This window comes from Calypte anna, chromosome Z, assembly GCF_003957555.1.
Source record: "Calypte anna isolate BGI_N300 chromosome Z, bCalAnn1_v1.p, whole genome shotgun sequence".
Taxonomy (NCBI): domain Eukaryota; kingdom Metazoa; phylum Chordata; class Aves; order Apodiformes; family Trochilidae; genus Calypte; species Calypte anna.
In genome coordinates, this window is record NC_044274.1 from 45,358,291 (window position 1) to 45,371,343 (window position 13,053).

At 36.3% G+C, this 13,053-nt stretch overlaps 1 protein-coding gene across 1 annotated transcript in view; it reads left to right on the top strand.

Annotated features, from left to right (window-relative positions):
* PTPRD (protein tyrosine phosphatase receptor type D) overlaps positions 1–12,263 on the top strand; it is a 262,399-nt gene extending 250,136 nt beyond the window's left edge. The window contains exons 33-37 of the mRNA XM_030466839.1: positions 153–279; positions 1,181–1,306; positions 6,445–6,599; positions 9,805–9,940; positions 12,195–12,263. Coding sequence (XP_030322699.1) covers positions 153–279; positions 1,181–1,306; positions 6,445–6,599; positions 9,805–9,940; positions 12,195–12,263 — 613 coding nt within the window. The remainder of the gene's footprint in view (positions 1–152; positions 280–1,180; positions 1,307–6,444; positions 6,600–9,804; positions 9,941–12,194) is intronic.
* Positions 12,264–13,053: the final 790 nt, after the last annotated feature.

Here is a 13,053-nt window from a genome sequence, read left to right on the forward strand (position 1 = left end):
GTTTGATTAAACAATCATAGTAAGGTTTTAATGTGCTTATTAGTAGTGTTTTATAATTTTTTTTCTCTAGATACTGTTTTATAAACAGAATATATGTATCAAATAATATTTTTTATTAAAATAGCTTTCTTAACTCTCTTTTTTCAACACAGACAACAAAAAGCTTACATAGCTACACAAGGCCCTTTAGCAGAAACAACTGAAGACTTCTGGAGAATGCTCTGGGAACATAATTCTACAATTGTGGTCATGCTCACTAAGCTACGAGAAATGGGCAGAGTAAGTACTCATGTGATATTCCTGTGTTAAAATGTGTGTTATAATGATTTTTATTAAAATATTTCCTTGTTATGGGGATGTTTGAAGATATAGGTGATATGAGGAGGTTTAAAGTTTTTCCAATCTGTAGTTGTATTGCAACAGACAAGCTAGACATGGCATTTTGGTCACACACTTAAGATTCAGCAACCAGATTTGCATGTTATTATTGTATTACAAAGTGTGCAAAGAGAACATTACTGTCTATTGGAAAATGAAGATTCCTTGTTTGCAGACTTCACTTTTGCAGCATATGCTTTTAACAAGGTTGAAAGAAATTGTGGTACTTTTGAGATCTGAACATCTTCTGTGTTCTTATCACTGAACTTAGAAGTTTCAATACAGTTTACAGTCCTAAACTCATTCAAGTGATACTTTGTGTAATAGAAAGAATTAATCAGTTTACTATCTGGACAGGATTACATCAAGATAAAGCTGATATGTGAAATCTGAGTCAGGCCATGTAAGTGGGGGATTAGGGTGATTCAGGACATGGCTAGTGTCTGCAGAGATAGCATTGACTGAGGTCAGGGGACTTGCTTAAACCAAAGGTGGTCTGAAGATTTATATTCCGTTCTGTGTTGAAAAATTAGCTAGGAATAGCTGTTTTCTCTGTAATAGAAGTATGAATGAATTGAAATGTACAATGACCAGAGAGAATCCCTTTGCAGTGGAGTATTGAGTATAATTTTTTTTCAAGGTATGGAACTTCATGTTTACAATGAGACAAACAATTCATGTCCCTGTCACTAATGGCACTTTCCACGAGCATTACACTTACCTGAGTGAAAAAAGGTTTTAAACCAATTCATGGTATTAGTCTAGAGTAACAGAAAATGTATTTTGCTTTGTTATTTTATAGGAAAAATGCCACCAGTACTGGCCTGCGGAGCGTTCAGCCAGATACCAGTATTTTGTGGTGGATCCAATGGCAGAGTACAACATGCCACAGTACATTCTGAGGGAATTCAAGGTTACAGATGCAAGGGTAAGTTAACATAGCAGGACAGTAGTTCACATAAGTTAGAAAGAAAATGTTGATTTCTTTATTTTCTTCTCTTTAAAAAAAAATTTAATTATTATTAGAAAAAAGCTAGGGATGCACTTTCTACAAGCAATAAACAAAGATTATTATGACATGAATGGAATCCTAGTGAATGAACAATTGACTTCATTCAACTCTAACATCTCTTAGCTCACTTCTATAAAGTTCTGAATAAGTATTTATGATGAAATATATAAAGTTATTTGAGAACTATTTTTCCTTGTTTCTTTATTTTCCCCTTGAGCCTTTTTACAGACAATTCTTGTCACTTACAGCTGCTAATATGTTGTTGTGCACCACCCTCTAGCCTAAGTAGTTAAGAAAGTTAATATACTAAGAATTAAAAACTACACAGCAAATGACATTTGTAAGAAAAGCTTTACAAACTTTGCACATTATAACTTGATTTTTGGTACAGCATATTTTCGTCATTCTTGTATATGTGCAGAGGAGCTACATGCAGCTGTGACTGCAGTGTCCTAATTTTCATACTACATTTCTTATCTGAATTCCTTAGTCCAAACCAGACCACTGATAAATGACTAAAGGTACATAAACTTTAAATATGTATTTGATATTTCTCAGAATTTTGATCTCTAGCACATTAACCTTCATGGCAGGAAAAATTACAGGCAACCTCCATTTCTGTAAGCACTATAAAATAGTATTTGTTCAAGCAAAATATCAGGATGTACTGTCCAGGAATGAGTGATCACTCAGAGTTGCCAGTCAGCATCCAAAATATGAAGCTTTCTCATTAGGTAGGCTGCTTCTTTTAATGTTATCAACTAAAATGGGACACTACCGACAATTAGCTAGACAGCATTGTCACTAACCAAGTCAGCATATAAGCATTTTAATTTTGCGAGTGAGACTTAGATGTGTGTTTTTGAAAAGAAACTGTATATACAAAGGATCTGATTTTAATTCTATTTGAAATCTGGTAAGGATCACATGACTCACAGCTTCTCTAGACTATTTGTGTTTAACAAAAGTGGAAAAGAGCAGGCACCTAGCATCAGTGTTTAACTGCATTTGTGAGCATAGACAATCAAAGCCAATTTCACTTCAACTGTGATGCTATTTTTCATGGATCATCCATTAAAAATCTGTCCTATTTCAGTCTGGAAGAGGACTTATATGACAGTTCACCAAGATAAGATCACAAATCAACAATGATAATAATGATGACAATAAGTAAGAAGTTTTTCCTCGTGTTTAGATAGAACTTCCAGTGTTCCAGTTTGTGCCATTGCCCCTTGTTTGTTCACTGGGCACCACTGAAAAGAGTCAGGCCCCATCCTTTAGACACCTGCCTTTTTAGGTTTTTATCAGAACTTATAAGATCCTCTCTCAGTCATCTCTTCTCCAGGCTGAAGAGAGGCAGGTCTCTCAGCCTTCCTTCATAAAAGAGGAAGGAAAAAAACTCCTAATCACCTTTTTATCCCTTGCTGGACTCTCTCTAGTATGTATCTGTCCCTCTTGAACTGCAGAGTCCAGAACTGGACACGGTCCTCGAGATGTGACCCTACCAGGGCAGAGTAGAGGGAGAACAGCCTAGAGAGGTCCACTAGAACCCCTCTGTCTTTCTCTACAGAGCTGCTTTCCATCAGGACAGGCCCTAACCTGTCCTGGTGCCTGGGGTTATTCCTCCCTAGGTGCAGACCTCTTCCCTTGCCTTTGCTGAAATTCATTAGATTCTTTCCTGCCCAACACTGCAGTCCATCTGTATCTAGCTGCATGGCAGCATATAGCCCTCTGGTGTGCCAGCCACTCCTCCTAGTTTTGTATCATCAGCAAACTGCTGAGGGTACACTGTCCATTCATACCCTCAGCAATATGTTGAATGAGAGTGGACCAAGTGCTGTTCTCTGGGGAGCACTGCTAACTACAGACGCTGATCACAGCTTTCTGAGCTCTGCCATTCAGCCAGTTCTAAATACACTTCCCTGTCCATTCATGTAACCATCTAATGAACCAGGATACTTATGAACATCTGTTGAAATCTGAAATAACTTAAGTTGCTAGAAATATTTCTGTTGAACCTGATATTAACAGACCTGTTTTAAAAAGTACCAAGCATACATACACCTTGATGGTCCTGTTGTGACATTTTAACATTGCATGTTCTTTCTTCTCAAATGTAAAAAATCTCTATATTTCAGTGGCCCAGATTTCATTAAGAAACACAATGGCAAGCTCACAGAGCCATCTCAAATTTAGGTGTGCTGGGAAACCACAGATTTTTCTAAATTTATTGCAGCCATTAGAGACTACTTACAAAACTATACTTTATAGCCTTTGTGTAGTTAGTCTTTTATGGCTGTCATGCACAGTAATTGAGACCATCCAACTAAATTGGTGTATCCAAGAAAGAATAAATGCGGCAGTGGTTTTAACCAGCCTCTCTCCCTCTTATTTCCAAACCTATCCATAATGTTAGAATACCATCCATTCTCTGGCTTAGCCAGTCTGCCCAATTATTCCCCAGACAGAAGAAAAGCCTTTGCAGGTGTCAGCAGCAAAGATCTGGTGTGGAACACCCTGTTATTTCTGAAGCTCAGCTGTGAATTCTTGTAAGGCGAAATTGACCTCCGTAACTGTTTCAATCTACTGCTTCTGACTGCTTTGTACTCACTTTCTCTGTAAACTTGAGAGGTCAATATGTTGGGGCAGTCTCATTTAAGGCTAAACTATTAGTGATGGCTGAAAAAGGGTATTATAAATTCTACAGCCTCATCAAAAGACGATTGAATATCCCCTATGAGGAGCAAGAAGAAATCCAAATGGTCAGCCAATCAATACAATGGTACATGAAAAGCTCCCTACTTAACACAGGGATCTGAAACTGTGCATTGTGATATTTGATATCACATATCACAGATTCATACCACAATATTTGAAAGTAAAGATTTTAATAAAATTTGGCATTTGTGTTTGAACTGCTTTTGGCAAGCATCTCATTAAAAGAAAGCAGCACTGTTTGCAATGTTAGTAGCAGAGGGAGCTGTGTAAGAAATTGCAGATCAGTTCCCAATGTGCTTCAATGGTAGTCTAACGTCAAACTAACCGATTTTACTCCTGTGCTCATTAAATATCATTAAATAACAGAAGTTATTGCCATTAAAAGTAAATCAGAACCTTTTTCACAGACTTGCACTGATTTATTCAGTTAGTACTACCATCCTGAAATACACCAATATGCACACTTTAGACACGCTTGAAAAACAAGTATTTACCATCAAACCTATTTTGCACATAGAACTTTGTCGTTTTTGCAATGACAGCCTAGACTCAAGGAAAGCAATGTGTTTCTTAACTTTCCTACCACCAAAAGTTACTGTTATTCTAGCATGATTCCTATCAGGGTAAGAAGTTGCTGAAGAGCTTCCATCACCTTAACATGTTGTAAATGAGTCATACTTACGTTTTCTTTCTTTGCTTTAGAGGAATGGGAGGTTATTTTTGAGGGAATCAAGCTGTTGTTCTGTCTTCTTGATTGATTAATTTCATGTGCCTAAAGCTATCTGAAGGATGCAATATCATTATATCTTCTGGGGGAAAATGGGATCATGAAGACCATTATGAGAGAACCCTGCATTAAGAAAAATCATTTTGGTAGGAAGTATTTAGCCTTTTGTGTTGATGTCCACAACTAATAAAATAGGGTTAAACTTTTTGAACAGATTTCTTTTTCTAAAGCGGACAAAAACATTCAAGAGAAATAGATTAATAAATCAGCCCACAGTGGCCTAGTGGGAATATACGAGATAACGTTGAAAAAGTGTACGTGCATCCTCTCATGGAGCAGTGGCTGGCACACACCCCCATTTTTTTTTCCTTATTCATCTTAGACATGGGAACTAAAAAACTCACAGTACCAGAGGAAACATAAAAGTATTTTGTTTTCCTTTGACTATTTTTAAAATCAGTTCTATTTTATTTTAAAGGTCTGTAATAGCTGAGTGGTCCAAAAAAACAAACATTGTTCATGCCTCCAACATAACTTGTTCTGTGGGGAGATGTCCCATAATCATTTTAATTTTTCATGAGTTTCACTTAGTAGAAGACCATTATGAAGACATGGCAGGATGGGTGCTTAGTAAACAACATTACCAGAGGGACCAATTCACATTGCTATCACTTGTACCCATGCTTTTATGCCTGTGCTTTTAAACATTTGAGCTATGCAGATTACAGTGTCAAAATCATCAAGAACAATGTTTGAAAATTCAGAACAAATTTACTTCATCCATTTGTATTGTATTTTTTTCTGTTTGTATGTGCTGAACACTTGAACATTGAATAGTCATACAGCAGTAGCTGGTGTTTAATATTTCCAGTGTCTTAATTATAAAAATAGCCATGCTGTAGTATTCTTCATTTTTAAACAATCCTATTAATATTCATAACCAAACAAATTCTCTTAACCACGTTCTAAGAGAGGAAGCCTGTCTTGACAGAGTCCAAGCTACTGATGGGAAGTTTATGATCTGTAAACCAACTATCTTGTCTTAACTTGTCTTCTTCAAATGTCCACCTCATAGAAAGCACTATGCCACTTAAGATAACATCTGCTAAGAGGACAATGACTAAACAAGTCTTATCAGTGAAGATATTATTGCAGTACAGTAGGTGAGCATATCTAGGAAATGAAAAGTCAGATTTGATGACCTTATTCAACCTGTTCTGTATACAAATGAATTTACAGTCCACACAATTCAAAACATAGCTTGCAAAAAAAAAAATTTAAAAAAAAAAAAAATCCTGTACCCTGGTCAGGTTGTTGTATCTTCTGCCTCAGACATACTTTTTGCATAGGTAGAATGTCAGACAACTCTTCTATCCAATGCAGAAGTGAAACTATGTCACGTTGTTAATGAAACTACGTTTCTGGGCCAATATGTCCAAAAGCACCTGCCAGCACTGTGACTGAAGGAGTCTGCATAAAAGTGATCTTAGCCATTCCTGACCTCCTCTCAATGTCCTTGTTTTGTGATTGTCTTTCTGGTTGTTGGCTGACTGACTTCCAGCCACTGGAGCATGCTTTTGGGATAAATTATTTGTGTCTTTTGTTAAAGGATGGCCAGTCCCGAACAGTGAGGCAGTTCCAGTTCACTGACTGGCCAGAACAAGGAGTGCCAAAGTCAGGAGAAGGATTTATTGACTTCATAGGTCAAGTGCATAAAACAAAAGAGCAGTTTGGTCAGGATGGACCAATTTCAGTTCATTGCAGGTAAGTAAACCAAAGCCTCAAAAAAAAAAAATTGTGCATATTTGGTTTTTTCTAAAGTTGATTGCTGATTGCAGCAAAACTGTCTATGTAATTACATAGGTGAATGATCAGAAAATGTAATCAAATGGAAGATCTCAAAAGGAACACATACGACTGCTTTATGAAGTAGGAACTGTTCTGTGATACCCTATTTACAGATAAAGGTTCTTCTAAAAGATGTGGAAGCATGTGACTTTTTCTTCACTTAAAAATATCTCTAATTAAGTGTAGCAACTGTTTGGTCCATGCTACACACAGCAGTAACAGAGCCTTATTGGAGACTGCTATATAAGCAGTTTTTCCACTGGTAATTAAAATGAGGCTATTACACTGGTGGGAATTGTTAACTGTAAAGAAGCTGGTTATAACCTCGGTACATAAATAGCAATCAAGAAGAGACAAAAAAAAATGGTAGCTATCTCAAGAAAAAAAATGGAATAGAAAGTTAGAAACTTTACCTATCAAAATATCATTTAGGTTTGTATGGTGAGTTCTAACTTCACAATCTAGTGCCCATTTTTTGATGTGATGATTTCCCTCAATTTCTTTAAAATTGATAATGCAGATGAAAAGAGCTTGCAGGGAGTGTAGGAATAATCCAGGGTGGGGTTTTTTAATACTCTTGAGCTTTTTATTTATTTTCCTTACAGTATTTTAGAGGCTATAGCAGATGGCCAAAAATAATATATTTATCTTTTATCTCTTATTTAGTAAATTGTTTTCTGTAAATTCCATTAGGATTTTAGATACTCATTTCTGTAACATTAAATTAATATTTGGTAAATTAAATGTTACTATTTATGTAACACAGATGCAAAATGCTTATATATTTCCAAGTCCTTCCTGCAAGGTCTTTAAATTTCTCATTGTCATTGTAATGACAATTTAGAGATTGGTTATGCTAATCATCATTATCAATGTTAGTCAGCGTGCAAGAATAGCAAATGTTCCTAGCAAGTTATTTATCCCTGTTATGGTTCAAAGTAACTTAAAATTTGGGGATCTGCAAGAATAAAGTCCAACCGCCAAGGGTCTGGTGCAAGCATAAAGTTTTATTTGACAGTTAACACAAGCAAACTTATATAACCCCATGAAAGTATGGCAAATATGTTGCAAGGCAAAAGAGAGAAAAGGAAAAGAAACAAGAAAAACAGAGAAAGAGAGGAGAGAGAGAGAGAGAGAGAAGAGTAAGAAAGTCCAGAGGTGTTAGGCGAAGGTTTCTTTTTCAAGATGGCATTCTGATCCTGGACAGGGCCTGATGCAGGATGTTGGGTCACTGAAGAGGACAGTGGCCAAATGGGAACCTCAGTGTTGCTTGTATGCCCCCAGCTTCCCTGTATTCCAGGCAAATGATTCACTGTCCCTTTGGTGGCCCAAGAAGAGGGGAAACTCATTTTTCCAGCTTTCCTCCCCACTGTCATTAGCATAAGTCAGTCAGTTTCCTGTTATGAGCAGGAGGCTGGAGGTGTCCCATTCAATTCAGAGACGGAACACGGAAGGGGGCAAGAGAGAGAGAGAGAGAGAGAAATATATATATATATATATATATATATATATATATATATATATACAGAGAGAGAGAGAGAGAACATCACCAGACCTGGATCCAAGGGTGAGGAGGGTTGATGTTGATATTGATGAGACTTTCCAAGCTCACCAAGTGCAGCCTCTCATGTTATAGGCCTGTTTCACTTAGGAAGGGTGGCTGAGACATATCAGATTGAACAACTGGAGCAGACCTCTGCCCACTTCACTCTCCAGTCCTTATGTCTTTCAGACCCTGGGCCATATGCATACCCTGTTTGTTCCCTTCCTCTGCAGCAATCTCTTTGGAAATAATAATGGCACCAACTACCTGCAGAGCAGCTTAGGAGGGTCCAGTGGAGGGAGTTCCTCCATCCAGTTCATTACAATCCCTGGAAAAGTGTATTTGTTTCTTTCAGGAAGGGCAAGATCCCTAATATCTGCATTTTCCAAGTCTTTTCAGTATTATTGTAGTAATGTCTCCAGTTTGTATCATGATAGATTTTTCATTCTTCAAATGACAAACTTACCTGGTGCCACTTTGCTGTGGTTTCCTTCCAACTTTTCATGTAAGTTGCACAGTATGCTGCAGATCTCCAAAGGGATCCAGGGTATGCAACATTGCTAAATCAAATCCCCATATACTTAATAGTGTTAAATATGCACTGAACTAAAAAAACCACTAAAATACCATCTTACAATTTGGACATGTGATGACTGCAATAGTCTTGTGAAATCACTGGATCACTGTCACAGTCTGTATCAACTTTAAGAGTTCTTTGGTCTTTCCCTTCTGTTCATGTTCTTCCACTCTCCTGTCTGTTGAAAAAAGTCTCATAACTCTCCAGCTTCCTCAGTCTATCTGACTGGAAGAAACCTTGTGAGACTATTAAGCAGCAACATTATGGAATACTTGACTTTTACCCATACAAGCTCAGACTCGGAAAATCTTTTTTTCTGTGTAGTTATCCATTTCTTTGTCCAAGAGTCATCCTTGTTAATAAGTAATTTTTTAATATTAATAATTGACAACCATTGATAATAAGATTTGCTCTCACTTCTTGGGTTTTTTAGATAATAACAGAAACCCAAGGGAGGACAGAAAGCACCTAAGCCAAGTATTCAAAGAAGACATTTTAGACTGATTTAGACAGACATGGTGTATTCAGATAAGTATTGGAAAGCTAAAGATCCAGAGTGCTAGACTTGAGTTAAAGCTTGGTGTTAATGTTTTTGTTTTTCTGTTACTTAAATTGTAGTGCATAGCTGAAAATTCACTATCTCAAAGCAGAAGGTAAACTAGCACACTGAAGATGTGCAAAATAGGGCATATACATGAATGAGATAAAGCAAGCAAAAATACTTTTAGGCATCTGGATGGACAAACCAAGTCACTTTGCATTGAAGACTGGAGAGTCAAGTAGTTAGTAGCATGTGAGGTTTGCTTAAGCACAATTATTCTCCTGAATGCAATCTGGTAGTTTGCTGTGGAATTTTTATTAGTGAGCCTTTGCCCTTATAGAAATCTGTACACATGTGGTGTGTTGTAACCACATACAATCTGTCAGATGATTCTTTCAGTATTAACTGTCAATTAACGTTCCTCTTTCTTTCTATTTATGTTTCTCTTTTATTGCAACAGTGCAGGTGTTGGAAGGACCGGAGTCTTCATAACCCTGAGCATTGTGTTAGAAAGAATGAGATATGAAGGTGTCGTAGATATCTTCCAGACTGTCAAAATGTTAAGGACACAGCGGCCAGCCATGGTACAGACAGAGGTGAGCAAAACAGTATCCATCAATGGTGATTGAAAAGAAGGGGGTTTTCCACAGCCAAAATAATGCACAAATGGAGATACTATGAAATGTGCTTATATTTATGTATTAAGTCATATAGTAACTATATAATAAAAGTGTAAAATCCTCCATAGTACCTGTTAGAGCTGTAGATACTGCAGGCCAAGGAAGAAAATAATCATTTCAGTAGTGGATCTTAAATTATGGTTGTAGAGGAAAAGCATTTTCGGAGAACCATAACCCATTTTTATCTGAACTCTTTCTTCCTGGCAGAAATATGTAGTACTGAAGAAGGAGGCATATTATTTCTGCAGGTGGATCCACTGATTTTGTTCTGGGAGTTAAGTGTTGTTCATGGGTTCAGACTGACACTGTATTATTTTCACAGTTTTCTTGACTTTGTTTCACCAAGCAAGTAGATGTTTGGCTGAAAATCATAATGGTAAATTTAGTGCTCAGGGAAACAATAGTGTCAATAATTTCTGTTCTAGCATGAGAGCCATAGAGAAAGAAGAAAGGCGACAAGTAAGATAGGCTTACTTCCTGGTCTTGGATGCTTGTAACTGTGTCATACCATAAAGAATACTTAAGTATTTTTACTTGTGCTTTATTCTTAAATTTCTGAACAGGAGATTTGAAGTAAGCCTGAGCCAACAGGTTAGGGTAACAATGCAAAATGGCAAGAGAAAGGAAACATTTTACATCATACAACTAATTAGTATAATTTGGTTGACACAGGCCTTTACATTATGGTCTGTTAAATTCAAAATGATTCCCCAGGGTTTTTCTTTTTCCGCAAGGAAATTGAACTTGTTCAATAAAGCTGGGTAGTCTTATTTTTAAGAAGACAACTTCATAAAAACTTACACGAAAAAATAAAGGTAGTAAATATTAATCTAGTCAGTTAGCTGAGTAAATCACTATGACCAAAATGAAGAGTTTATTCCATTTCTTTTCCTTACCATCATTCTCCTGGATAAGGAAAATAAAAAATTACTTCTCTTTGTCACTTTGGTTCCAAAAAATAACTACAGTATACAGAAAAAATATTTCTTGGAGCCTACCTAACAAATACAGAGTTCAGCTGTGCAATATATTTTCCATCTTCCTACTTATTTCTGTATGCTACTCTTCATCCTCACAGCTGAAAGTAGGAGTGTTGTGTACTTATTTCTTTAATGATTCTGTGGAAAACAAATCTCTTATGCAGTAGTATAAACTGCTAGGAAATCTAATCCTTACTCAACAAAATACTTTAACTCAATGGGATTTATACATACAGTTAAAATTTATGCACGTCTAATATATTCTCCTACTGTTGCAACAGGAAACAGAAAAGAACTACTAGTGGTCACACCACTGCAAATATCTGACTAATTTCCTGTTTCCAAAAGAATCTTAATAGTGATCTTAACAAGTATAACCCATGTGGGGTTATGACATAGCACAATCAGATAAACAAGCAGACCTTTTGATATTTTAGATGGCTTTCAGAAGCCATTTCTTTTCTTTTTTTTCTTTTTTAACATTTGAACCCTGAGTGACAGTTGCAAATAAGTACACAGACACGCCATTTTATTATAGCTGTGCAATATTATTTAAATGTGCACTGAACTTTTCTCTTGTACCAGTGTGGGTTGAAATGCAATCTATTTAATGGTAATCTGGTGCATTATCTCTGTATTTCTCCCTTAGACCCTTTTCTTGCCACAGGCTAAGATATCTTCACATCATCATCAAAGGCTGGGATTCCCTTTACTTTCTTAGCATGATTTTTAACTTAGTGGTTTCCTTATACAGCATTCCACATTAAAGCTGTGATGCATTTTGTCACTTAGTGTGTTGTATTTGCTATAGAGTTAATTGTATGCTTTATTACTTGTTTTCAAATATGTGAAGAGAAAGCAGCTTAACATGCTCTCATAAGAAGAAAGCTTTGTTCTGATATTACATTAATTCAGAATAACAGAACATCAGTAGGTGGGTATATACTCTCTGCACAAAAATAAGCTGCATTCTGTGGAAAATGTTATTGCATTAAGTGAGTCTCAGTCTTCATCTGTTGTAACTCAGAATGGTTTTCTGTTATTGTCAGAGACCATATTGCTGATCTGCAGATGCCTCTCTGGTATATTTATCTGCAGTCACTAATTATGCACTCTTAGCTGAAAGAAAACAGAAATCAACCAACAAGCTGGCTTTTTGATGCTTTTGTTTTCTATCTTTCTTTCTCCAGGATCAATACCAGTTCTGCTATCGAGCCGCACTGGAATATCTGGGCAGCTTTGATCACTATGCAACATAAAAACCCATCACGGATTTTTATTGCAGGCCCTCCAAGATCCAGAGCCGCTTCTGAGCCATACAATGTGCTTTAGAAGTACTTCTTAACTTTTAGCTAAGGAGCAATTTTTGGGGATATACAAAATAAAATAAAAAAATTAATAAAATATAATGGGGATATATAAAACAAAACAAGAAAAAAAAACAAACACCCCAACCTATTCCATGTGGACCAAGAATTCACAGTTTAATAATCTAACCATAATAAAAGAATCCTGACCACTGAGGCGTCTGAAGGATCTCATTTACAGATACCTCAAGTGTTTGACAGTGGTTGAAGTTAAAGTGAAGAGAAAATTAATCAGAAAGAATGATCATCTTGTTCAGGATTGCATGCTTCTGCTAACAGAAATTTTGAGCAAACTGCAGTTCAGTGCAAGGTGTTTCTTAAAAGTGTGGGTCCTGGCTTCTCAAACAAAACTGACTCTTTACTTCAACATCACCCCTTCCCATCATACTGCTCATCGTAACACTTTAGGGGAAATGTGGGAATGTTCAAAACGAAAGTCCTTGATTTAGTTTTTTAGTATTGTAAAGATACTGCTGACCTGTGCTTCATTTTTAACTGTGTAAACTTTTTCCTTTTTTTAACAAGAGTTTACCATTCAATGATGTGAATTAAAAAAAAAGAAAGGTTGCATAACTGTTAATCTTTTTGTTAAAAACTAGATTTTTTTTAAGCTGTAGAACTGTTATCTGTAATATTGTGCTGTAGAAATGTTAAATAATTTGATAATTTGCACATTTTTGTG